This window comes from Candoia aspera, chromosome 5 (assembly GCF_035149785.1).
Source record: "Candoia aspera isolate rCanAsp1 chromosome 5, rCanAsp1.hap2, whole genome shotgun sequence".
Classification (NCBI taxonomy): domain Eukaryota; kingdom Metazoa; phylum Chordata; class Lepidosauria; order Squamata; family Boidae; genus Candoia; species Candoia aspera.
Genome location: NC_086157.1, coordinates 30,195,443 through 30,222,657, shown reverse-complemented (window position 1 = coordinate 30,222,657; position 27,215 = coordinate 30,195,443). Strand labels below are relative to the sequence as shown.

Here is a 27,215-nt window from a genome sequence, read left to right as displayed (position 1 = left end):
TTATTTCAATGGGAGACCTACACGTATAGTTAATTTCCCTTCCATTGAAATGTGTAAGTCCACGTCTATAAACATTTAAGTACTTACTAGGAAATAAGCCCTGCTGAATTCAAATAACATATAAATTAGGCTTATGAATCCACAGTTGGAAATGCTCAATTTTGACTTATCTTTATGTTGCCTGTCAAGTGAATATTTTTGTTACTAATACAGTTATTGCTCAATAATCAACCTGTAAGATAGAACAGAGGAAATACTTTCATTTTCATTTTATTATATTATAACATCTGCAACTACAGCTTACTCAGCCAAAAAAAAGAAAAGGGGAAAAAAAAACCTATTCCAAACCCTTTAAAAATACCTACGCTTTTTATTTTAAAAAATAAAAAGTACCTAGTATACCATGACTGCTAACAGCACTTGAAAAAGGGTGCATTATACAAGGGTATCCTACTGTAATTTTCATGGCTGCCAGGGTGGTTGTTCTTCCTCTTCTGCCGCTTTGGTCTTAGGTTTCAAAGAGTTTATTAAAGGCTGTTCCAATTTCTAAAACCATGTCGGAGGCTGTCATAGACCGTCCAAATTTCTGAAAGGCTTGGTTGTTGCACTGCCTTGTAAGCGAACATGCTCCAAATGCAGCCACTAGAAAGGGATTTTGACTAAAACAGAAACAAGAATCCCAATTAAAATGGAAATGAGCATGACTATACACCAGGAGTACAAACAAACCAACAAATCTTTATTAGCTCTTAGGCCAGTTCAGATAGGACAGTAAGAGCAACAAAAACAACAAGAACAACAGATCCCATTTGCCCACCAGGTCAGAGTTAAAACACACTAAAAGGGCTAGGCCTTTATGTCCAACAAGAAAGCTTTTGCTGAGGACAGGATGGTCTCGGCCTTCCTTAGTTCCACTATTGATGCCATCATCTACTTCTAATTCATCAGAGGAAGAGTGCCCTGCAGCAAATGAAGTTTGGGAGAACTCCCTGCATGAAGATGCCGGGGAGAAGATCACTTGAGTCTTCCTGAACGCAGCTGCCTTGGCGCCACCAGGGCTCACGGGAGAAGGCTGGGGTGGCACTTCAGTGAGCCTGCAGAATTTCGCAGGCAAGCTTACAGCAAAGCTGTCCCACTCAATTTTGCATCTCCTGCTAGGCTGCATCAAGGCTAAATTATCTACTCCCACAGCCTGGAGGAGGCCTCCCTTGCTGCTAAGCTATGCTGCTCATTGGTTGAGTCCCTTTATGTCCAACTGTGGGCTAAAATTCAAGCAGCAATAAAAACATCTAGAACTGGGTGGCCTCTGTCAAAGGGAAAAGGGCTAAAATCAATACAGTAGTATAAGAAAGAAGCAAGTATAAAATCAATATATTTAACAAGTGCTATGTTCAGTTCATGCCTGACAATTTTGCAAACAGCTGTACCAAACCTTGTTAACGTTAGCCATGATTAGGGACTATCACCCACTAATAGAAACTGGGCACATGTTAAGTCTGGTGTAGGCAGGCACCCATCCATCCATCCATCCATCCGGGGAAGAGACTGATCAGAATGTGTGGCATGCCTTACCCATTTGTTTTCTCTGGTCCCGCAAGGAAGGCCCAATGTGCCAGGACTCCAAGGGACCCAGAGAGAATATCTCCTTGTCCACCACACCGCCTGCTGCTTCCTTCATGGCTACAAACAAGCACTGTAATACAAAAAATGGAAGGGACTGAGGATACTCAACCCTTACTTAACGGGGTTGTGTGGGAGAATTAAAAAAATGTAGACATGAACTGTGACAGGTATTATTTCTTTAATTATAAAGTTCATTCTTCAGTATGATCAGAACTGATTTTAACTAATTTGTTAAAAGAACAATCAATGGTATTTTATAAGGTTAAGATTTAAACGCTGTATGTACACATGTCTTCAGCAAAGGATCGTTACCTTGTCGTGGTGCTGGAGCTTGAGCACCTCAATAATGCCATGAGCTAAACCGTGAAGGGCCACCCAAGACGGGAAGGTCATGACAGAGAGGTCAGACTAAATGCGATCCCTGGGGAAGGTAATGGCAACCCACTTCTTGCCGTGAAAACTAAATGGATCAGTACAACCAGAGATATGTCGGTATACCATCGGAAGATGAGACCCCCAGGTCGGAAGATGGTCAAAATGCTACTGGGGAGGAACAGAGGATGAGTTCAATTAGCCCCAGACGTGATGACGCAGCTAGCTCAAAGCCGAAAGGACGGCTAGCGGCCGACGGTGCTGGTGGTGAACGGTGAATCCGATGTTCTGAGGATCAACACACCATTGGAACCTGGAATGTAAGATCTATGAGCCAGGGCAAATTGGATGTGGTTATTGGTGAGATGTCAAGATTAAAGATAGACATTTTGGGCGTCAGTGAAGTGAAATGGACTGGAATGGGCCACTTCACATCAAATGACCACCAGATCTACTACTGTGGACAAGAGGACCACAGAAGAAATGGAGTAGCCTTCATAATTAATAGTAAAGTGGCTAAAGCAGTGCTTGGATACAATCCAAAAAACGACAGAATGATCTCAATTCGAATTCAGGGCAAGCCATCTAACATCACAGTGATCCAAATATACGCCCCAACCACAGATGCTGAAGAAGCTGAAGTAGAGCAGTTCTATGAGGATCTGCAGCACCTACTGGACAACACACCTAAAAGAGATGTTATTTTCATCACGGGAGACTGGAATGCTAAGGTGGGCAGTCAAACGACACCTGGAATTACAGGTAAGCATGGCCTGGGAGAACAAAACGAAGCAGGACATAGGCTGATAGAATTTTGCCAAGACAAATCACTCTGCATAATTTCAGACTAAAGAGATTAGGGAAGACCCACAGATCAGCTAGATATGAGCTCACTAATATTCCTAAGGAATATGCAGTGGAGGTGAAGAATAGATTTAAGGGACTGGACTTAGTAGATAGGGTCCCGGAAGAACTATGAACAGAAGTTTGCAACATTGTTCAGAGGTGGCAACAAAATACATCTCAAAGAAAGAGAAAACCAAGAAGGCAAAATGGCTGTCTGCTGAGACACTAGAAGTAGCCCAAGAAAGAAGGAAAGCAAAAGGCAACAGTGATAGGGGGAGATATGCCCAATTAAATGCAAAATTCCAGAGGTTAGCCAGAAGAGATAAGGAATTATTTTTAAACAAGCAGTGCGCAGAAGTGGAAGAAGACAAGAGAATAGGAAGGACAAGAGACCTCTTCCAGAAAATTAGAAACATCGGAGGTAAATTCCAGGCCAAAATGGGTATGATCAAAAACAAAGATGGCAAGGACCTAACAGAAGAAGAAGAGATGAAGAAAAGGTGGCAAGAATATACAGAAGACCTGTATAGAAAGGATAACAATATCGGGGATAGCTTTGACGGTGTGGTCAGTGAGCTAGAGCCAGACATCCTGAAGAGTGAGGTTGAATGGGTCTTAAGAAGCATTGCTAATAACAAGGCAGCAGGAGACAACGGCATCCCAGCTGAACTGTTCAAAATCTTGCAAGATGATGCTGTCAAGGTAATGCATGCTATATGCCAGCAAATTTGGAAAACACAAGAATGGCCATCAGATTGGAAAAAATCAACTTATATCCCCATACCAAAAAAGGGAAACACTAAAGAATGTTCAAACTATCGAACAGTGGCACTCATTTCACATGCCAGTAAGGTAACGCTCAAGATCCTGCAAGGTAGACTTCAGCAATTCATGGAGCGAGAATTGCCAGATGTACAAGCTGGGTTTAGAAAAGGCAGAGGAACTAGGGACCAAATTGGCAATATCCGCTGGATAATGGAAAAAGCCAGGGAGTTTCAGAAAAACATCTATTTCTGTTTTATTGACTATTCTAAAGCCCTTGACTGTGTGGACCATAACAAATTGTGGCAAGTTCTTAGTGGTATGGGGATACCAAGTCATCTTGTCTGCCTCCTGAAGAATCTGTATAACAACCAAGTAGCAACAGTAAGAACAGACCACGGAACAATGGACTGGTTTAAGATTGGGAAAGGAGTACGGCAGGGCTGTATACTCTCACCCTACCTATTCAACTTGTACGCAGAACACATCATGCGACATGCTGGGCTTGAGGAATCCAAGGCTGGAATTAAGATCGCTGGAGGAAACATTAACAATCTCAGATAAGCAGATGATACCACTTTGATGGCTGAAAGCGAAGAGGAACTGAGGAGCCTTATGATGAAGGTGAAAGAAGAAAGTGCAAAAGCTGGCTTGCAGCTAAACCTCAAAAAAACCAAGATTATGGCAACCAGCTTGATTGATAACTGGCAAATAGAGAGAGAAAATGTAGAAGCAGTGAAAGACTTTGTATTTCTAGGTGCGAAGATTACTGCAGATGCTGACTGCAGTCAGGAAATCAGAAGACGCTTAATCCTTGGGAGAAGAGCAATGACCAATCTCGATAAAATAGTTAAGAGCAGAGACATCACACTGACAACAAAGGTCCGCATAGTTAAAGCAATGGTGTTCCCCATAGTAACATATGGCTGCGAGAGCTGGACCATAACGAAGGCTGAGAGAAGGAAGATCGATGCTTTTGAACTGTGGTGTTGGAGGACAATTCTGAGAGTGCCTTGGACTGCCAGAAGATCAAACCAGTCCATCCTCCAGGAAATAAAGCCAGACTGCTCACTTGAGGGAATGATATTAAAGGCAAACCTGAAATACTTTGGCCACATAATGAGAAGACAGGACATCCTGGAGAAGATGCTAGGGAGAGTGGAATGCAAAAGGAAGAGGGGCCGACCAAGGGCAAGGTGGATGGATGGTATTCTAGAGGTGACGGACTCGCCCCTGGGGGAGCTGGAGGTGTTGACGACCGACAGGAAGCTCTGGCGTGGGCTGGTCCATGAAGTCACGAAGAGTCGGAAGCGACTAAACGAATAAACAACAACAATGTACACATGTGCTTAGAACTAAGTTTCATTAAACGTGAGTAGGACTGCTATTTTTCTATTTTATTTTTGCATTATTGCATTAACTTCACAGGTTTAATTAAGGGAAAAGCTTCTCTTTAGTGACAATTTTTATTGTTTAATAATTTCACCATAATTTACATTTTATTTTCAAACAGCTCTGATAGCTAATCTATGTATATTTTAATATCATAAAATATGGTGCTAATGTTTGAATAGTGACATTTTTACTGTAACACATTAAATTTTTGACCAATGAGTAACGAAAAACTGCTAGTATGCCCTTCTTTTAATTTTGATATATTATATGCACACACCTGCATTTTTTGTTTTTGTTTTCCCATAGCATCTACCTACATTAGGAAAAAAGTTTACATTTATAAAAAATATTTGCTCTGCATTTCCTTCATATACCTTTTTCTCCATCTGAAATTAGGTCTCGTTCGCCTTTCTGAACAATTGTCAAATTCCCCAAGGCCTGGCTGAGCCTTAAAAGACATCCGTGATAATCATTGTTATCTACAGGGTCTCTAAGCTAAAGAAGAGGGAAAAGAGGAAATCATACAGAATTAATTGCAGCAGGTAATGATGAAAAGGGTTACTTTTTAATCATCATACTGTTTTTATACTTTAAGTTATGAAATGTTAACTACCTGCTCAACCACAGTCCCCACAAGCCATATTTTTTGCGAGTCTTACTTGATTTGTAGCTGTTTGGAGATGTATGAAAGGGGGGGGGGGGTACAAAAAATCCACTCAAAGGAATCCCAGACCTAGAAGGGTTTGTTTTGGAAAGTTTTAACTTATGAAATGTTAAAAAACACCAGAATGATGATGCTTTCTTTCTAAGACACAACAAGTAATGACGTTCAAAACATAAAGTGATTCTCAAAACAAGAGATAGTTACATGTGAACTTGATGAGATAATGTTACTCAGGTGAAAAAGTATGAAGAAGTGTGAGAAGACTGACCAAACCATGTGAAGTCATATAAATAGATGGTAACTTAGTTCTTTAGACCTACTGCACAGAATGAAGTAAGTGCATGGAGGCATCTTATCTCAATTCTTCTTGAACTCTAGCCTAGCCGAGCCAGCTAGACTTGTGATCTATTGCCTCTACAGGTAGACCTCGCTTACTGACTGTCTTGTTCAGCAACCAAAGTTACAATAGTGCTGGAAAAATTTTTTTACAACCAATGCCCACATTTACAACCATCGCAGCATCCCTCAGTTATGTGATCACCATTATAGTTAGTATGCATTGTCCTGTGTCTGACCTGTTGTTTTTCTTTTTTCCCTCCTTGCAGAGTGGAAAGACTAAAGAGGAATGGATCACAAGAGAGTAAGCAGGCACACAATGAAGAATACTTATTGAAAGGAATGTGGTGGTGCCAGCAGCCCCAAGAGCAGTCTCTCCACTCTGGGTGATGGGGGGAGAAAAAGTGATTTCTGTAGGCAATCTCTCCTGTGCCTGGCCTGTTTTTTTCCCCTCTCCCTCCTCTTGCAGAGCGGAGAGATTGGAGAGAAAGGGATTGCAAGAGAGTAAGCAGGCACAGAATGGGGAATACATGGGCTGTTCGTGTCACCGCATCACTGCATTCTTTTTGATGTGTATTCCCCATTGTGTGCCTGCTTACTCTCTTGTAATCCCTTCCTCTCCAATGAATGTAAATACAAACATTAATTCCCTTCTTGCTAATTATCCCAGTGCCCAGGTGAGTGTTCCAAAGGGCAGGGAATTGGGGAAAAGGAAAGCACAGTCATGGACACGTATTTTCCCACTTCGCGACCATTTCACTTAACGACAGAGCTGCCGGTCCCAATTGTAGTCACTAAACAAGGACTACCTGTGTATCTACAGGGACTTTCGATATCTGTAGGTAGACAAATAACTACAAATATAATTTATATGGACTTTGCCAAAAGGCTGCCTTTCCATGGTTCATTCCAGAGACTCCAGTTACATAGGTTAAGACAGGCATCCATATAAATTTGTTTATAAAATAAAGAAGCAATCTCGAGACTTAATGTGCAGATAATACCTTCTCTGGGTGCCATTACACCATGGTGAACACTTGTCCCCCCACTTGGTTGATAGCCTAGAAATTTATGGTTTAAAAAGACTAAACTGGGCTAAAATACTAAGCCAGTTTAACTAATTACTGAAGTTCTACATTAGTAATATTAAGTGTTATTTGGGTTTGGATTGCCTTCCCTCATAGAAATGTAATTGGAGAACTGTATGGACTCACCATAGCTTCATAGAGCCTGCTAAATTCCATAGCATTTGGAGTAAGAATAGCTCGAGGATAACCCTGAATAAGAGAAGGCTGTTGTGCAATGAGCCATAAACCATCCTGCATGAGGCAAGAAGAACAAATATTTAATGACAAGTTCAAAATAATGTAAACAAGTTAATAAAATTATCATACTTACAGCATCAATTACAATAGGAATTCCTTTGAGCTTGGATTTTTCTATAATGCCCTAGTTATAGAAAGAAATACATTTAAAAATTGTAAATTAAAAATTGTAACATCAAATGAGAAAATAGAATTCTTTTTCTCCTTTTGCAAAAATACATTTTGAATGAAAGGCAATCTCAACATTTTAAATAAAACAGAGTAAAACTCAAACCATTTCAAAGAATAAATAAAACACCTCTTCTAAAAAACACAGCATATGCTATACGTCATGTTTATTACTCTTGGTGTTTTCCTTTCTCCTCCACTATTAATATTTTCATCCAAAATGTGTTCACAAATAGCATCACATTCACATTTAATGAATCTATTGAAAACTCCCCACACATTTAAATGCATACATTAAAAATACATGCAAAGCAATACAAATACCCTTTTAGGACAAAAGCAAACTGTATCCAACCATAATCATCCCATTCAACAGAAGAGAATCTATGTAGCTCAGAGTTGAACTGTGGAGTCCTTGGTGCTCTCCGAGTTTGGTTGTTTGCTTGTGGATGTTTCATTACCCAACGAGGTAAGATCATCAGTGCTAGTGAATGTGAAGTTTGCTCCCTATTTGTATACAGTAGCCTGTCCTGCCAGTTTTGGCAGGGGTGTGGTTTTCTCCTTGGTAATTCCTTGATTAGGGTATTGTGTTCTGCTTGACTGTTTGTCTGGTGTTAATCTCTGCTTATTTGGGTGTTGGCTCTGGAGGGGGTGTATTCTGGTTTCCTTCTTAGCTTTTTTATTGTCTCTTTTGAATGTGTGTAAATATGGTTTATTTGTATGTGTCTATTAATGACTGATTTGTCTGAATGCCAAGCTTCCAGGAATTCCCTAGAGTTTTTGGATTTGGCTTGGTCTAAGATGCTCAGTTTCTCAGTTGAAACTGTAGTTGAGTCTGTCCACGTGTTGTGAGATTAAAGAGTTTTCACCATGTCTTCTGACTGCTAGTTGGTGTTCATGGATGTGCTCTACTAGTCTTCTGCCTGTCTGTCCTACATAATGGCTGTTACAGACCTTATACTGTATGTTGTAAATGACTCCTGTTTTTTCTTCTTGGGCTACTGGGTCTTTGGTTTACTTAGGATGTTTTGGAGGGCTTTAGTTGGTTTGTGTGCTGCAGTGGTACCATGTGGTTGTAACAGTCTGTTCGTTGTGTCTGAGATGTTGATATATGGTAGCGTTACCCTTTTCATAGCTTGTGTTGGTTGTGCTGTAGTGGGTTGAGTGGTCAGGCACTTTTTGATTAAGTTGTGTGAGTATCCATTTTGTTGGCAGATGTTGTATAGGCAGTCTATTGTGTAGGCAGTCTGTATAGGAAATTATGGAACTAAGCACCCTAGTTGACAATAAATATTCAAGGAAGCCACTATTTATGACCAGAGCATTATAAATCTAAAAGAATTGTCAATGAGCCATGTTATTTGTCTTTGTTATGGGTTAAGACTATGGTTAAACATAAAAAGCCTGAGCCTGGATCAGAGGCCAGGTCCAGTTTTCAGACGTAGCCCTACCTACCATGAATTTATCCATTCTGACTCATTCCAAAGTAATGAAACTAAGAAAACCAAACTTGTTTTAAAATCTATGTGTATGTGAGGAAAATGTAACTGATGAACAAGCGGTACATATACCACTGTAACAGGACTTAGATAAGCTCTTAAATATGGTCTTAGCTGTAACTTCTTTGAAGCCTGGCAAGGAAAGGTTTGCTACCACTATGTGCTCAGGATATTCCCAAGCAGATTTTTTTATTAGTACTTATACTATCCCAAGGGAATCTTTCCCCAAAGGCTGGAGTCTCAGCCAATCTCACTCAATGAAGTCTTGCTACATTGCTAGACCTACAGCAATGTAGCAAGACTTCACAATCTGTCATTTCATTTCATCAGAAGCAATTTTTTAAAAAAGCTTTACTGAAAAAGCCCATTTAGTCCTGAAACCTGTAAGTTTTAAGCAGCTATACTCCACTAAAGAATTAATGTTTCTCTCTAACAATCCCCAGTAAAGCCCTTGACAACTTTCTACATGTTGCAATCCTTGTAGTGCCATGATACAGGCATCTGCGACCTTAAGCAACAGGTGCTACTAGGAGTTTATTAAATGGAACCTGATGGGTAGGCCACATTTATTTTGGCATTCACTCTTTCCCAGCAAGACTCAGTGCAATAGGAGCTTTTCAGAAAAATATCTTCGAAAGAAATACTGAGTAAGTAACCCATGAACACCATACCTTGCACATGGGGTATGAAGAGGAAGGGAGTATAAATATCATGTATATTTTGTAGGAACCATTATCTATGGGTTGGTCCCCTTCTATTGAATGGGAAGATTATGGTTGGATATTTACAGTTCGCTTTTATCCTAAAATCTGTAACAGCTTTTTGAACGTACTTGCGGAAGCCACAAATGAACACAGGATACTTTAACATTTTTTATTTTAGTTATTCTACTTTAAAACTTATGCAAGCCATGCAACATGGTTACATTTTGAAGTGACATAAAGCACTCTAAATAAATAATAAAATAAATTTGATACCCTCTTTTTAAAAAATAATAATAGCATCTAAGCAGTGCACCAGCAATACCTTAAGAAGTCCAAATTACCTTGGCATGTTCAAGTAGTACATCATCTCTCCCCAATCCTGGTCCAATGACAACTGAGTGAAGTCGTGGTAACCAGCTTTCCACCTCACGCACAGCATCAGGGCTATCACTAAAAAGAAACATCAAACAATATGCAAATAAAAATCAGTCTTCCAGTTTACCACTATACCACCTTTCTTTCTGTGCATTTGCTAGTAGCATATATAGAAATTTTCTTTAAAACACATACTATCCCATTCATATGATTAAAAAAATAGTATCCAGCTACTTTTTAAAAACAATGGGACAGAGGAATATCAACTTATTCCTATGGAAGAATATACTGTACAAGTGGGGATGAAATACACTCTGCATCGATTAAGAGCAGCTCCCAATACTACATCTGTAAAGAACTATATTCTGGTTAATAGTACTGATAGAGTCCTTGGTGCTCTCTGAGCCTTGTTGTTCTCTTGCAGATGTTTCATTGCCAGACTAGGCAACATCTTCAGTGCAAAGAGGGAGTGGGCCCTGCTCTCAGTTTATATACTGTGGCTTGCCCTGCTTGTGTTGGTGGGGGTGTTGTTCTCTCCTTGGGAGTTATTTGATTGGGCTGTTGTTTGCTGCTTGGTTGATTGCCTGAGTTAGTAGTTCCTTGATTAGGGTGTATTGTGCTGTTTGATGGTTCATCTGGTGTTAATCCTAGTGTTGATTTTTGCATATCTGGGTATTGATTGCTGGCAAGGGAGTATACTGGTCTTTTGGCTTTTCTATTGTCTCTTTTGAATGGTATGTAAATGTTGTTTACCTCTATGTGTCTGTTGATGGCTGCTTTGTCTGAGTGCCAGGCTTCCAGGAATTCTCTGACGTTTTTGGATTTGGCTTGGTTTAGGATGCTCACCATTTCCCAATTGAAATTATGGTTGATTCTGTCCATGTGTTGTGAGATTAAGGAGTTCTCATTGTGTCTTCTGACTGCTAGTTGGTGTTCGTGGATGTGTTCTGCTAGTCTTCTGCCTGTCTGTCCTACATAGTGGCTGTTACAGTCTTTGCATTGTATGTTGTAAATAACTCCTGTTTTTTCTTCTTGGGCTATTGGGTCGCTTAATATGTTTTGAAGGGTTTTAGTTGGTTTATGTACTACGGTGATGCCATGTGGCTGTAACAGTCTGTTGGTGGTTTCTGAGATGTTTCTGATGTATGGCAGTATGATCCTTTTCATAATTTCTATTGGTTGGGTTGTAGTGCATTGGGTGGTGAGGCACTTTTTGATAAAGTTGAGCAGGTATCCATTTTGTTGGAAGATGCTGTGCAGATGTTCTTTTTCTTTTTTCTGGTGTTCTGGGTTGCTGCAGTGTGTAAGTGCTCATCTGAATAATGTTCTTACACAGCTTCTCTTGTGGGAGGTTGGATTGTTACTTTGGTAGTGGAGCACTTGGTTGGTGTGGGTAGCTTTCCTGTAGACTTGTGTTTCTAACTACCATCATTTCTTCTACTCAAGGAACTATTAACACAGGCAATCAACCAAGCAGCAAACAACAGCCCAATCAAAGAACTCCCAAGGAGAGAACAACACCCCTACCAACACAAGCAGGGCAAGCCACAGTATGTAAACTGAGTGCAAGGCCCACTCCCTCTTTCCACTGAAGATGTTGCCTAGTCTGGCAATGAAACGTCTGCAAGAAAACAACAAGGCTCAGAGAGCACGAAGGACTCCACAGTTCAACCCTGAGCTACAAATATTTGCTTCGATTAATAGTATTGATTTTTGCATCAAAACAGAACCCTTCCCACTATGTTTCCCAACTCCCAATTTAAGGTGCTGGTTATCACCTGTCCAGTCCTTGACAGCACAGGGCCTGGTTATCTGAGAGACAGTCTGTCCTCCTCAGTTTCTGCCCATCCCATGCAAGCTGGCAGTCAGCATGCTTCCCGTCCCCTCCCTCAACGTCATCTGATGGGACTCAGAAAGCAGGCCTTTTCAGGCACGTTGCCTGCCTTCTGGAACATTTCCCCAGAGATCCCACCCTGACCTTATTTAAACAAGCCCTTAAAACCTGCCTCTTCTCACTCTAGTCCAGGGTGGTGGACTCTGTGGGATGACTGGTTCATTAGATTCTACTGCTTTTTTCCAGGTGTGGTTTCCTTTCTGGACTTCGTATGTCATTGTTTTATATTGTACACTGCCCAGTGATAGTCAGGTGGCCAATAAATCTAGTAAGTAAATCGCAGGTTGCCAACTGAAAGCTGTCAATGGATTTTACCCTCAATTTTTCAACAGCAGCATCTGTTATGTTTGAGGTAATATTTAAAATTATAAATGTGAGAAGTTGAGGAGGAACAAAAGCCAACATGTGCCTCACAAGTGTTTCACTATTTAATTATACTGGATTATAGTATATGCAGGAACATGGTGAAGGGAAGCTGTCTAGGAAACTTCTGAACCCAGGAAGGAAGAAAAATTCCCATAAGAACAGTTGGATGGCGTTATTCCCTTTTTCTTTTTACACACAGAAAGGAGAAAAAATTATCCTGTGCCCTGTTTCACTTCTAGTCTATATGAAGCTTGTTTTCTATTTTATTTTTTGGAAACATATTTTCTGTTTATACCACCTCTCCCCATCCCCAATGTCCTCCACGTCCTAAAAAGAAGAGTTGTGATTAACCTCCAAGGTCATATAATACAACGTAAGGCATATGCATTTAGATTCACCTAGTAACCAGTCACATGTAGTGGGTTCCATAAAAGGTCATGGTACTCTCAAATTTTCAGGTTGCCTTTTGTTTTATCAACAAATAATGACTTACAGTTTGGACTCAGCCAACAAAAATCCAAGTAGTGCTGGGCTTGAATACTGAGCACCACTATTTGTGGGAGAAAGGTGGTACCTCTCAGAGTTTAACTCTGGACCAACTCTCAGAATCCCTCAGCCAGCCATGCAGCTGAGCAATTCAGGTAGTTGAAGTCCACACATCTTTAAGTTGCCAAGTTTGAGAAACACTGGTTTAACTGATTGTAGAGAGCAACTTCTAGTTTCTCAGGCAATTGTATCAAGGTCTCTATCATTAAGATATTGCTTGAAAGGAAAAAAAATATCTCAGTATAATTTTCTGAACTGATCCTAGTTTCAGCAAAAGACAAAACTTACTGTAGCTAAAAATGAACCAATGCACGTGACAGAGAAGGAACACTTGCATATATAATTTTGAAAAGTACCCTGATAATTCTAGGCACACAGTTTCCACCACACAAACCTGAAGGCACCCTACCCTTTAGATACGGTAGGTGCAGCAGATGATAGGCTGATATGACATGAACGCACCACTAAACATTTATAAGCTGGAATTAGCTTCCTTCAGTTAAGACCCTAACTTACATAGCAGCTGGCTCAGCATGTGATTTTTTCTTTCATGCCCAAAGAAAGATAGAATACTTACAGAATTGGATGAACGATAAGCTCTGGACTGTAAGACTTTATTACAGTTGCTGCGTCTTTGGTACAAAATACATGTGATAGGTCTGCCCCCTAAGAAAATGGACACATTTTCAATCCTTAACAACAATTATTTAAAATTCCTCAGTTACTTTTTTCTCTCTTGATTTCATGCTGAAATTCAACATTCTCAGATTTACCTTTCATATTCATTCCCCAATCTTAAATATAGAAGTAATTCTCACTGATTTTAATGAAGAAAAAAAAACCTTATTCAGGATTAAAAATAAACACACACTCTGTATTTAAAAGTCAGTACCCAAGACTCCCTTACTTTACTGATAATTAAAAAGTATATTCAAGTTAGGTGCAAATATACAGGGACAGTTTCTCCCCATGAAGTTTGCAATGCAGCAATTACAAATGTGAAATACACTCCTGAAGTAACTCATCATGGATATGCAGAGATCACCAGCTCCACTCTGGGAGCCATATCTGAAGCTTCAGGTATGACCCAGTCCACTTCAAATCATTCCTGGAATAGTCTGATTTAACTTGACCCAGATCGGAAGCAGATTTGGAAAAATGGAGCCTCACGATTTAGTGTGAGGAAAATACAGAAAATAGCTATATACAGTGCATTCCGAAAGTATTCGGACCTTCACTTTTTTTCAATTTTGTTATGTTGCAGCCTGATACTACAATCGTTCAAATTCATTTTTTTTCTCATTAATCTACACTCAGTACCCCATAATAACAAAGTGAAAACAGAATTTTAGAAATGTCTGTAAATTTATTAAAAAGGAAAAACTGAAATATCACATGTATGTAAGTATTCAGACCCTTTGCAACAACACTTGAAATTTAGCTCAGGTGCCTCCCATTTCTCTTGATAGTCACTGAGCTGTTTCTACACCTTGATTGGGGTCCACCTGTGGTAAATTAAATTGATTGGACATGATTTGGAAAGGCACACACCTCTCTATAGAAGGCCTCACAGTTGACAATGCATACTGTATCAGAGCAAAAGCCATGAGGTCAGAGGAACTGCCTGCAGAGCTCAAAGACAGGATTATTGCAAGACAGATCTGGGGAAGGCTACAAAAAAATTTCTGCTGCACTGAAGGTTCCCAAGAGCACAGTGGCCTCCATAATTCTCAAATGGAAGAAGTTTGGCACAACCAGGACTCTTCCAAGAGCTGGTCGCCTGGCCAAACTGAACAATCGGGGGAGAAGAGCCTTAGTAAGAGAGGTGACCAAGAACCTGATGGTCACTCTGACTGAGCTCCAGAGATCCTGTGTGGAGATGGGACAAAGTTCCAGAACGACAACCATCACTGCAGCCCTCCACTGATCTGGGCTTCATGGCAGAGTGGCTAGACAGAAGCCTCTCCTCAGTGCAAAACACATGAAAGCCCACTTGAGTTTGCAAAACAGCACCTGAAGGACTCTCAGACTGTGAAGAACAAGATTCTCTGGTACGATGAAACCAAGATTGAACTGTTTGGCCTCAATTCTAAACGTTATGTCTGGAGGACACCAGGCACCGCTCATCACCTGCCCAATACCATCCCAACAGTGAAGCATGGTGGTGGCATCATGCTGTGGGGGTGTTTTTCAGCAGCAGGGACTGGGAGACTGGTCAGGGTTGAGGGAAAGCTGAATGGAGCAAAGTACAGAGATATCCTCAATGAAAACCTGTTCCACAGCGCTCAGGACCTCAGACTGGGCCGAAGGTTCACCTTCCAAGATGACAACGATCCTAAGCACACAGCCAAGACAACACAGGAATGGCTTAAGGATAACTCTGTGAATGTCCTACAGTGGCCCAGCCAGAGCCCTGACTTGAACCCTATTGAACATCTCTGGAGAGACCTGAAAATGGCTGTCCACTGACAGTCCCCATCCAATCTGATTGAGCTTGAGAGGATTTGCAAAGAAGAATGGCAGAAAATCCCCCAATCCAGGTGTGTAAAGCTTGTTGCATCATACTGAAAAAGACTTGAGGCTGTAATTGCTGCCAAAGGTGCTTCAACAAAGTACTGAGTAAAGGGTCTGAATACTTACGTACATGTGATATTTCAGTTTTTCTTCTTTAATAAATTTACAGACATTTCTAAAATTCTATTTTCACTTTGTCATTATGGGGTACTGAGTGTAGATTAATGAGAAAAAAAATGAATTTGAACAATTGTATCAGGCTGCAACATAACAAAATTGAAAGAAGTGAAGGGTCTGAATACTTTCCAAATGCACTGTATTTTTCTTTCATAACAGCAAGGCAAAATTTGTAAGAAAATTAGATAATTACAAGGAAATGGGGAATATTAAATATCAGAGAAATTGGTACAGGATTTTTGAGCTCCACTATTTTAAGATGTTATTTTTTAAAAGGTGCCCATACTTTTTTTGAAATTTGTAGCAAAAAAGGCTCCCAGCTTGAGGAATATCTGTGCAAATTACAGACAGACTGAACACAAAGGGTGGAGGTAAGGAATAATGATGTGTCTTCCTTAATTGCAGTGCTACTAATCCTCAGGGGTTGAGGTCTAAGAAATAAATTCCATTGTCTTTTTCCATACAAGTAAATAGCAATTTACAGCTAGCTAAAATAGCACACAAAGCATCACCAAGCAAGCGCTAAGAATGAGAGACTGAGAAATAGCTAAGTTAGAGTCAGCGTAAAACATTTAAACAACATATCTTTCTCCCGCTTGTAAGACTAGGCATTCAAAGGTGGTCCAATTGTACGACTGCTCTGGTTTAATTAATAACTAAATCCAATACTCTCCTCCCTCCTATGCACAGTGTTTTATATAAATGTCAGAAGCTTCCCCCCCCCCCTTTGGCATAGCTGGTCCAGTACCATTTGCAGCACACCAAATTTCTGAAGTAACAGGACTGGGCCAGAGCTTCACCAAGGAGTTGAATTTGGAACACAACAGGTTAAGGTGCTCAGTCCATCTTGAATAAATGAAATCCACCAAATCCACCAAGAAATTCAAGCTTCATCCAAGGTTAATTCAAGCAGTCTTAGTAATTACTATTTCGAAGCACCACTGTACCCACCGGGTAACCAACATCTACATCTGATGATCCAAAATGGAAATTAGAATTTTTAAATGCAATCACCTACATATATAGTCAGTTACTGTCAGCACAATAAAATCTCAGTTTTCTGAATAAATTTGACATTTCACTAATACTAGTACATTTTTAAAAAAAATGGTTTAACTGTGCTTAACTTTGTGGACTAAAGAACAGTTATCTTTAATTTACTCCACACAAAAGCAGGAAAAAACATACCACTTTAAGAGCAGAAATTGCAGCAAAATATGGTGCTCCTGTATACCTGCATACAAAAGAAAAGAAAAGAAACACAGGAAATATGTACTTTGTTAAAAAATATGACAGATGAATTTGTATCACAACAATGAAAAGTTATGTGATCAATTAAAGATAACAGCAGCACATCACTTGATTAGCATATTTCTACTAATGATAATTTTTCACACAACCATTAATACTTTACCCAGAGTTATCCTAAAATAAATTATTGCACTTTTGACCTTTTGATAGAAACTCCCTAAATCACTGATTATCATATAGTTTTAGTGAATGTACACACAAAAACAGAAACTCTAATTCATGAAAGTTCATGTATCATATAGTTTTAAATTAATTTGTTAGTAAATTCTTGCAAGATTACTCATTTTCACATAAGGTAAATGAAGCTGAAATTGGGAATCTTGTTTGGCCAGCCCACTGTCTTTTGATGATCACCTTTCCAGCAAACTTAGATTTGTTGTGCAAAAGGATCTTTTAAATGAAAAGTGAGATTCATGAATTCTACATGTAATAATACATTCCATTTTTTTTTTAATTGTCATGATACACACCCAGAAAACAGTTCAGTATTTTCTTCCTTAACAGTACTAATTTTTATGAAAGTTAATTACTTACATAATAAATTGTGGAACTGCAGTCAGATGGTGACTTTTAGGTTAAGATCGAAACAAAGAGCTCTTTTGCAGCTCTCAGAATTAGGCTAAGATTCTACTAATTATAAATAGGATACACATGTATTATTCTAATTTGCTAAATGGTTTAATGCAAACTGGATGAAAATAGAGTTATATTCCAACAATGTGGAAATATGGCAGCGATCAGGCCAATGTATTCTTTCCTTTCTGCAATCCTTTCCAGACCAAAATGGAAAGTTCAGTTAAAGCAGTAACTTTTCTAGTTAGAAGTACACTACATTTGCAACACAACTGTTTGCTTGATAGTAATAGTTACTGTGAATTTGGAATACACAAAAGAGAGGTGCCCTTGATATACCTCTAATGGCTAAAGCATGGGTTGGCTGTGACACTTCAATTGAAGATTAGCACAATTGCCTACGCCCCAGGTCTGTAACAGCAATATGCATTGTTTTATTTGAAGAGAACTACTTCCATGTAATAAAGAAAATCTTGTAAAATGAGAAAATAACTAATTTTGGGTGGAAATGATGCAAATAACTAAAAACAGTACACTAGGAAAAATAATTAATATGAAAGTGACACAAGTAAAAAAGAGATAAACAACAATACCTGAGACAGTATAATACGTATTTCTACATTTTTATTTAACTTACTCTTGGCATCCTCCAACAATTCCTATTCGTCCATCTTGGCCTTTATGTTTTTTGGCAGTTAAAGGTGGAATAACATTTCGCACCAATTGAAATATATTTTCCATTTCCTTTATGGAATGCGTTTTGTGAACTGAAAAAGATCTCTCTATAACTGAAAAAAATAAGGATATTTAAATAATTATTACAAATATAAACCTTTAACATTAGTATGTTGTCAACATTCACAGATTAGAAGAATTTGTTTCTGAAAAAATTGCCATGATAAATATAGCTATTCATACTTTAACAACCCAAATTCCACACAATCTTATTCACAAATAATAGTAAGGAATGTGTTTTTGTTTTACCAGTCTGGTTAAACCACATTTACCCCCATCATCAACCCACTGATAGATATGAAAACATTTCTAGTTTGGCAAATCAAGGCTTTTAATCTTCCGTATCTAGGTATCAGTTCCCCAATTCCCTACATGGATATGGTTACATATCCTTGTGTTTGGAAGCACAAGAAATCTCTTAAGAAAATGCATATACTTATATTTTATTCTGAGATAGCTCACTCACTATGAAACAGAGGTATGCAAAATGTACTGCATTCTAAACATTTTGAGCTAAGTGTTTCATATTGAACGATCAGGTTCCTGTTTTATTTTTCAACTTGTCTATTATTTGTCTCCCCCTCCTTTGGGGGGAGATGGGCAGTGATAAACATTTGACAAATAAAATGATTTCCAAGATCTAGTATGTATGCATACTGGGAGGGAATACTAATGAGAAAAAATGGAGGTGTCTTAACCCTAGCCTAAAAGTTCTCTTCTAAGTAGTGTCAGGCTGCAATTTCATGTAAGTCCATGTTTCAGGCCAACTTTTACTTGGGGTAAGCCAACTACCTGAAATAACACTGTTGCTCCAGAGAACCTGGGCTAACCAGATGCATATACTGGCTGCAGTCTGAGATTGCAGAGAGAAAATGTAACAACTGCCTAAAGTCACAGAGTTTTAGAATGAAAAGATGCCAACAGATTCAACAGTTAGATTCACAGATCATGTTAACCTTTCATTTAACTATGTCGTCTTGGATAAATAATGATGGCCTGGTTCATATGTAACACTAAGGAATAAGCTAGTTTATAATCTGTAATGGCTAGATTAACTTAATACTCTAAGCGATAATGATTAAATCACATTAGAATTCATAGCAATTTGTGAAATGAGTCACTCTAGAGATGAATGGGTACTGGTTCAAGTACTGAAAATGTTTAAGATCAAGATAAGCAATGAAAATTAAGTCGTAGCTTTGAATACAGATATTTACATAAAGGTTAATATTAGGTTTCATTACAGCTTCAATGAAAACGTGCTGCATTATTTTAGAACATCAAATATGGATAGTTGTTATAGTCAGAAAACTGACAAAGAACATCAGGTATCCCTGGGACAAAAAAACTTCCAATTGCTGCACTATTAGCAAAATCCCTTTTCTTCTAGATCATATAGTCATCTCTACAACCAAGCTTCATTACTGGAAAAGAACACTTGCAGATTAACAATCTTGGGTCACCCTTTGCAATAGGAATAATCCCTTTAAAAGTACATTCCACTTACAATACATACATAATCGTATGTAAGCATTACAGCCCCAAACTGTTTCTTCTATTGGCAACTATTTTATTTGTCTTAAAATGTAACAAGAGAATGAGTACTGAAGATAACCTGGTGTTGCGAACAAGGCTAAGGAAGGAACCACAAGTCTTTCCTTGACCCCACAAAGCTTCTAGTATCAGTAGCAGAACCTGACTGCAAACGATCAGGTATTTCTGCACAGCTGCAAGAACTGTTTTTGAGAGAGAGAGGGAGAGGGAGGGAGACTGAAAGAGGATAGATAAAGGATAGATAGATGATAGATAGGTAAGAATTTATCCAAAGTCAGAGTTTATGGATCACAAATCACAAGTAAAAATATTCACAATATAGACTGGATAGTGACTGCGAAATCAGATTGTTAGCAACTTAATGCCTAAAAACAACTTTAGCGTAGATGGAAACAATAATGGCACATAAAATTATGCTGGTCTATGACCGCAATAAGGATTTGATTGAGTCCACATTAAAAAGATTGGCCATCTATTAACATTCTTTACTCTCACACAAACTGAATGAACATTAAGGTGACTTCCACATTCATTCACATACAGTACCTTTTCTGCACAAAACTAGAGGCCTGATTATATGCTTTCACAGATGTAAATATATGTACTTGTACAATGAAGCTTATTAACCAATCATAATGTATTCCATAGGTTCAGAATAAAACATCTGAATCTTAATGGAACTCCAATAGAAGAGAATATATGTAGCTCAGTGTTGAACTGTGGAGTCCTTGGTACTTTCTGAGCTTGGTTGTTTGCTTGCAAGCTACTGTATGCAAACAGGGAGCAAACCCTACACCCACTTGCACTGATGATGTTACCTAGTTGGGTACTGAAACATCTGCAAGCAAACAACCAAGCTCAGAGAGCACCAAGGACTCCACACTTAATGCAGGCTCTTCTAACAGAAATTGACTTCTATCAAATACATAGAACTGGATTCAGTTCGTTACCTCTAGTCCTGAAGAACACTGGCACAGTGAGCCATATGAGAGTTATTCTAAAATCAGTTTTCAAATTCTTTTCTATAGCAGGTTGGAATAAGATGATGACAAGAAACTTGTGCACTGCTAAAAATATTCCACATTTCTATGGGTGGAAATATTAAGCATATCCTAACGTGCAGAGTTTCCAGGGGTAACAACTAACAACAACAGGATTTGGAAGTACTCTCTTCATGTTTCCTCAATTCAATCTCCAGCAAACTCAAGCAAGGTCCCACAGCAACTGTATTTATATGGGGGGAAAAATCCCTGATATTGCAAAGTACAAATGCCACTACTCCCCTATTTAAAACTTTGCTTATTGTACTACCATGCAACTGTGGAAAATCTACTGTGTATGAAGGCAGCTTTAGGAGCATCTTACAGCTGTGCTGTAATGTAAATTTAGTAACCAGGAAGTGCTTTCACAGTTACTAAACATAACTACAGTTATTCCAGCAGGAATAGCCATATTTGGCAGAAAAGTTATCAAATTTGCTAAGGTAAATTCTGAGGATTTAACCTATGGAGTATTCACTTTATCAGTGCTAATGATTCGTTTATAAGTAACAGTTAATCTGAAAGATTCTAATGCCTAATGAGGTGGCAAAGCCCTCAAATGAAGAATAGGGCATTTGGGGCAGGTAGAACTGGGGAAGGCTAGTGAAAGAAATGTAAGGAAGGGAAGCGGTGCTACTGGCTGCTATTGCCAGTTATTGCTATTTAGGAACAGGAAACATTTCTCTTCCATCGAGTACTAAGGAGGGTTGATGAAAACCTTCCTGCTATAGGCTGTGATTGTTTTTTCAAGTTCTAAGCAAACCACTTTCTAATGGGTCACTGGATTCTGCAATTACTCATACAGTATGCTTCTAGACATCCTTTTCAAATGGTTAATTTTGAATCTAATGAAAATACGTTGCATTATTTAAAATATTTAATTCTAGAACTTTATGAATACTGAATATCAGCCTACGTGGATTTTATTATCAGTACACAGAATCTCTTTAATCTTCTAAAATGGTAACTTACTGCTCTTCATCTTTAAAAATGCTGAACTCTGTGAGCTACACATTACAATTATCTATTCCATAGCAATGCTCAGAAAAGCATAACTTTAAATAAACTCCATGTCTATAGAAACATTTTTATTAGCTGAGTATGATTCATTTTTCAATAAACCTCAGAATACCAAGTACCATTTCACTGATTTTTAGAAAGATTCACCACAACTATGTGCACAAAGCTTAACTAGTAGATCCACATGTCATTAATGCAAGAGAATGAAGTACCTATGGGTGGAGATAATGTTGCTGTCATAGAATTATAATTAAAATTATCTCCATACGATCGGTGATTTGATCTTTGTGAAGGATTACTTGGTACAAACTGGGACCTTTGTGATACTGTGGAAGAGATTCCTGCTAACATCTGTCCCAACATCTGCAACATCTGGAGCTCCCTGGCATGCTCTGCTTCACGCCGTTTGTCTTCAATTTTAAGTCGCTGTTCTTCATATTTATAAAACTTCTCTTCCGTATCCATACTTTGTTGCAAAAATTTTTCCATCATTTTGTCCAGTGTTAAATTTGCATGTCGCTTTTTTGATCTTTTAGCCTGAGATAATAATGGTGGTGCATTGGTGTGAGCATTAATTTGTTTAAAACCTAAAACAAAAGCAAGTTAGTTTTTAAATGCAGCTTTAAAGAATATAAATAATAAAAAGTGTCCCTATAATTCCATATTCATCTATGTACCAGTCTACTACTCATTACAGCATAATTCTCTGTGGGCTATAGTGTATCAGATTCCTCATAGGCATCAACTGACTGTAGTCCATAAAATGCTACGCCATAATCTGTTGGTCTTTAGGTACTGCAAAGGTTTTCTGTTTTTCTGGCAAAATCTCTAAAAAAAAATTATATGCTTCTTTTAATCACAGTAACTGTGTTTTGATGGATTACAACACAACAGCACTTCTACTGCAGATATTATCATCAGTTTAATTTCCCGCTTTTAGTGATGCATTACAAATATAACTAAAAATTTCTTCTTTGATATTACTTCTGTGTAAAAAGTAGTGTGAACTACTAGACTTAAGCCTGTCAACTTATAAAGTGAGTCATGCAAAATCAAAAACACAGAGTAAAACCCTATTGTTGCTTTCTAAGGGTTTTCTTAAAAAGTGTGCAGAAAATACCATTAATAAATACACAATACTGTTCCTATAGTACGCACACAAAGTTTGTGTAAAAGGCCTGTCAAAAATTAACTTGACAGGGTAAATGGGTATTAAAATTGAGGACATAAAGCATGCTTTGATATTAAAGAGGATTTTCCATCCTTCAATAAAAAAGAGGGATCAAAAGTTCATTGGGATCCCAAGAAATGCCTGATTTCTTGATGGATAAATGGATGTGACAGTGCCCTCAGGAATATGAAGTTATTGTTTAGAGAGCTGGTATTTCCAAGGCGTTACATCATTTTTAACTCCCTGCTGTTGCTGGGTAACATTTTAATGTGCAGCTGGCCTATGCAAAACAAGGATTCTCCCTGGTTAAGTTAAATGGGGCAGTTATAACACGGTGTAATAGGAATTCATTTTAAAACAAAGTGCAGTTGTCGTAACAAAAGAGGCTTTCACTAGTGTTAACCAGACCCTACCTAGGAGGGTAATTAAAACCTTTTCAGTTAAAGAAAGGGTTGTCTGAACGGACAGGCTGTGTGTGTGATTTGGTGGGGCTCCGTATCTTCTAGATCAGCTTTCTTTAACATGTTGCACTATATCTACTGCACCCCTTGACTGAGATGGTGGGAACTCATTTGGAGATGCCAGCTTTAGAAATGCTAATTTAATCAAGAACTGGAAAGAAAGCTGTGCGGAGACTTTTCCTTAAGATCTCTGCTTGGACAAAGGTGGGGACTCAGAAAGTAACAGAGAAAGCGTGATTTTTGTGGCCTGCAATCCTTAGCATATTCACTTAGAAGCAAAGCACACAGAACACAACAGGGCTTTCTCTAAAGCAGTGTTTCTCAAACTTGGCAACTTTAAGACTTGACTTCAACTCATAGAATTTCCCAGCCAGCATGCTGGCTGGGGAATTCTGGGAATTGAAGTCCACCGACTTAAAGTTGCCAAGTTTGAGAAACACTGCTCTAAAGTGCATATGGAAGTGCAAAATACCCTATACATGCCCATTCAGAGCTCAATGCAATTGTTTCTGAGCAAGCAGCAAAGGACTGCAGCCTCAGTCTCCAGGTAGCAAATACAAGACTGAGGTGCCACACTATAATGAAGTTATGAGAAGCATCTCACCCACAATAGCTGGTCACTAGGCACTGGCTGGAAAGATAGAGTACAAGGTAGATCCTTTCCCCCTTTTTTAGTACAGTAACTCACTTTCGGCTGGTGGCAGCGGGATGGCGAAGGGGGGACACTCCACTTTGATAGCGTGGTCGGCGTAAGAAGAGCATTCGCCCGAATCCTCGTGGAAGTTGTCCCGCGGGGAAGACTCCAGCTCGCCACCATCCTCGTCCTCCTCCTTGTCGTCGTCGTCTTCGTCCTGCTCCTCCGCGTCCGCCTGGCGGCTGTTGCGGAGGCCGCTCTGTCTGGCGGAAGGGGGCGCGGCGAGCACCATGGCGGGCTGGTGGTGGCTTTCGTCTCCGGCCGCCGCCACCACCATCACCGCCGCGGGGGTCAGAGGCCGTTCAGCGACGCCGTGCCCGTCGACGCCGTGCCCGCCTTGCCTGCAGCTGAGAATGCGGTCCATCTCGTCGTAGTACTTGCAGATTTTGCGGGCGTGCCCGTTCTTCTTGAGCCCTTCGCGGGCCTGGTAGTACTGGCGCTTGAGGCCCTTGATGCGGATGCGGCACTGCTCCGGGGTGCGCTCAAAGCCCAGCTCGGCCAGGCGGCAGGCCACATCCCGGTACACATGGCTGTTCCGAAAGTTGCCGTCCAGCGCGCTCTGCACGTCCGCTTCCCCCCAGATCTCCAACAGCGCCCGCGTCTCCAGGTCCGACCAAAGGAAACCCCGCGTGTTGGTGATCATCCTCCCGCCCGCCCAGCCGGGGGCCGCAATGGCCGCGCCCGCCCGGGCAGGGACGCGAGGAGCGCGGCCAGCCGGCAGAGAAACGGGCGGGGGAGTGGGAGGCGGCGGAGACCGCGAGCGAGAGGGGGGGATCAACGCCCACCGCGCCGCCCGACCACTCCACCCTCTGCGCGGCTTGCCGGCGGCGGCGACCCCGGCGCCGCGCCGGGCCCCCTCCTCATCCCTCCGCGCCCGCCCCCGCCCGCTCGGCCACAAGCAAAACTTTCCCCACGCCGCCGGGCTGCAGCCGGGCCCCGCCGTCGCTCCCTCGGTGCAAGAGGCTGGCGCAGGCCTGGCCTTTCAGCCGCTGATGCGGTGGCCGCTCCCTCGCCTCGGGCTGCGGGAGCGCGGCGGCGGCGCTTGGAGGGCCGGCTGGCGGTTCATCGCCTCACCTGCCCGGCTGCTTCAGGGAAGGCGCGGCGGCGGCGGCGCGAGCTCGGCGCCGAGGCGAAGCCCTGAGCCGGCCGCCTCCTTCCCCTTCTCCGCTCCGGAGGGCCCAAGCCAGCCCGGCGTCACCGCGCATTGCGCTTGGTCCCCCTCCCCTCCGTGCGCGCACACCAGTCAGTCACCAAGTTCACGCACAAAGCGGCGGGGACTCGGGGGTCACAACTTCAGCCGAAAGACGGGAGGGGGCAAAGACAATGCACCTCGCGCGCGGCCTCGCTCCCGTCCATTCCCCATCCCCCGAAACTGGGTGGCTCCCTCGGGGTTCCGGTCTTGACCGACGGATTTAAACCCTACGGCGGTGACGAAGAAAATGGCATTTCGGACCCAGATCCACGAAGGAGCCCCGGAGCACAACTAGATCCTGCCTCGCTCAGACTTCCTTTCTGAAAATAGAAGAGGTGTGCGGCCACGGCTCTATATAATAAAGTAAAAACAATAACGGTCTCCCACCAAGATGCCCCAAACAAGATCGAACCGGTCCAAAAGAAAGCACAAGCCATTTAGGCGCGTGACAACTTTCCGAATAAATGGTGGTTTTTAACCAAAGCACCGCTTGTGCAAATGGTTGTTTTATCTTTGCGGCCCTTTTCCATAAGGACCTCTCATAAGAACACAGCATGGAAATATCGTTGAAAAATATTGGGTTGCTTACAATCACGGTTCAGTGAACGAACCACCACTGAATAGGGCATATATGCTAAACCTTAAGTTATGTTTTACAAAGCACGCTGGCTCAGACCGCAAACACGCTGAAGCCAAATGCAAACAATTCACATTTTGGTTTGGAGTATTGTGCAAACCGATCGACTGATCATCTCAGGAGAATTTGCCACGCCTCCGCCGGAAGCAGTTTTAGAGATGTTGCATCTCGCTTCTCCTATAGCCCTTCAACATTAAGCACTCCTGATTGCATAGAAATTATTTGGGGGTAAGCGGCGCTTCTGAAACATCTAAAACGTGGATCTGCCCCTTGAAAAGCCAATTCACCATCTGCGAAATGGCATAATGCTCAATACAGCAAATCCAGCCAGCTATCAAAAATCGTGCCTGAAGTAAAACCAAGATAAATTTAATCCGATTTATACTGCTGAGTGGTCCTTCGCCGAGACAGTCGATCTATTGTATGTGGCTTCAGGTTTGCACTTTGTGGGCGTGACTTCAGCCTAAGACCGCGAACTTTTTTTGCTGTTAAAATTTCTCCGCGATTTTGCAGAGAAAAGATTGTGGAGTGGCCTTCATCCTTTAATGGGGACGTGCATGCCTTCGTGACTTTACGCTTTAACTATGCCCTTAAACATGCCTAAATTGATCCACTTCTCACCGAATCGGCGTACCCTGCTGTAACATTGCAATCTACATACTGCTGAGTAATCATCATTGAACTCAATGGAGCTTACTTCTGAGTAAACACAAGGTTTCAAAGCAAGTTTCTTTCTCGCCCCAGCCCCCCCGTAATTCTTTTCAGGGTGTTCTGTAAAGCAAGAGAGATGAGATATAGACAATCCGTGAATGCATACTGTACAGACAACCTCGAATCCAGTTTGACTATATGGAAAGAGGCACACAGTAGTTTTGGCGTGCCATACATCGCTTGCAGCAGCCGACACGTAAAGGGACGCATTACGCACGTGAAATAAACGCTCCACAGAAGACGCTTCATACCTTTTCCATATTGCAGCCAGAATATAATTGGCGCCGAGGCCAGTGCTGCGATTACATAAGCGCCCCTTCCCCAAATCATCCCTGCGGAAAAAAGCGTGAGCTGGACAGGGTCCTCCTTAGCTATCCTGCGCCCCCGCCAATTTGCTGGCTCTGCACTCCGCTCCTTCTTACCTCGCCGCCAAGCGGGGCTCGCACCACCTCCTGCCAAGCACACAAACAAGCGGCTGACACAAACCATCAGCGCTGCTTCCGGGTCCACAGCACAGCCGCGGCAGTGAGAAAGCCCAGGCCACCCTCTT

At 41.0% G+C, this 27,215-nt stretch overlaps 1 protein-coding gene across 5 annotated transcripts; it reads right to left on the bottom strand.

The window, feature by feature from the left end:
- Positions 1–254: 254 nt before the first annotated feature.
- Positions 255–27,215, bottom strand: NAXD (NAD(P)HX dehydratase). Of its 5 annotated transcripts, XM_063304837.1 has the most exons (12): positions 27,088–27,203; positions 24,120–25,637; positions 22,012–22,386; positions 18,088–18,238; positions 16,755–16,800; positions 13,453–13,541; positions 10,036–10,144; positions 7,397–7,447; positions 7,213–7,317; positions 5,373–5,493; positions 1,573–1,693; positions 255–659 (listed from the first exon to the last, which is right to left on the bottom strand). In XM_063304837.1, the coding sequence occupies exons 2-12, from the start codon at positions 24,766–24,768 to the stop codon at positions 509–511; spliced, it is 1,968 nt and encodes a 655-aa protein (XP_063160907.1). In that variant the 5' UTR covers positions 24,769–25,637; positions 27,088–27,203; the 3' UTR covers positions 255–508. The 5 variants fall into 5 exon arrangements, with proteins under 5 accessions (XP_063160907.1, XP_063160906.1, XP_063160908.1 ...); XM_063304836.1 differs by lacking the exon at positions 27,088–27,203 and having other exon boundaries at positions 24,120–25,727; XM_063304838.1 differs by lacking the exon at positions 27,088–27,203 and having other exon boundaries at positions 22,012–22,336; positions 24,120–24,387.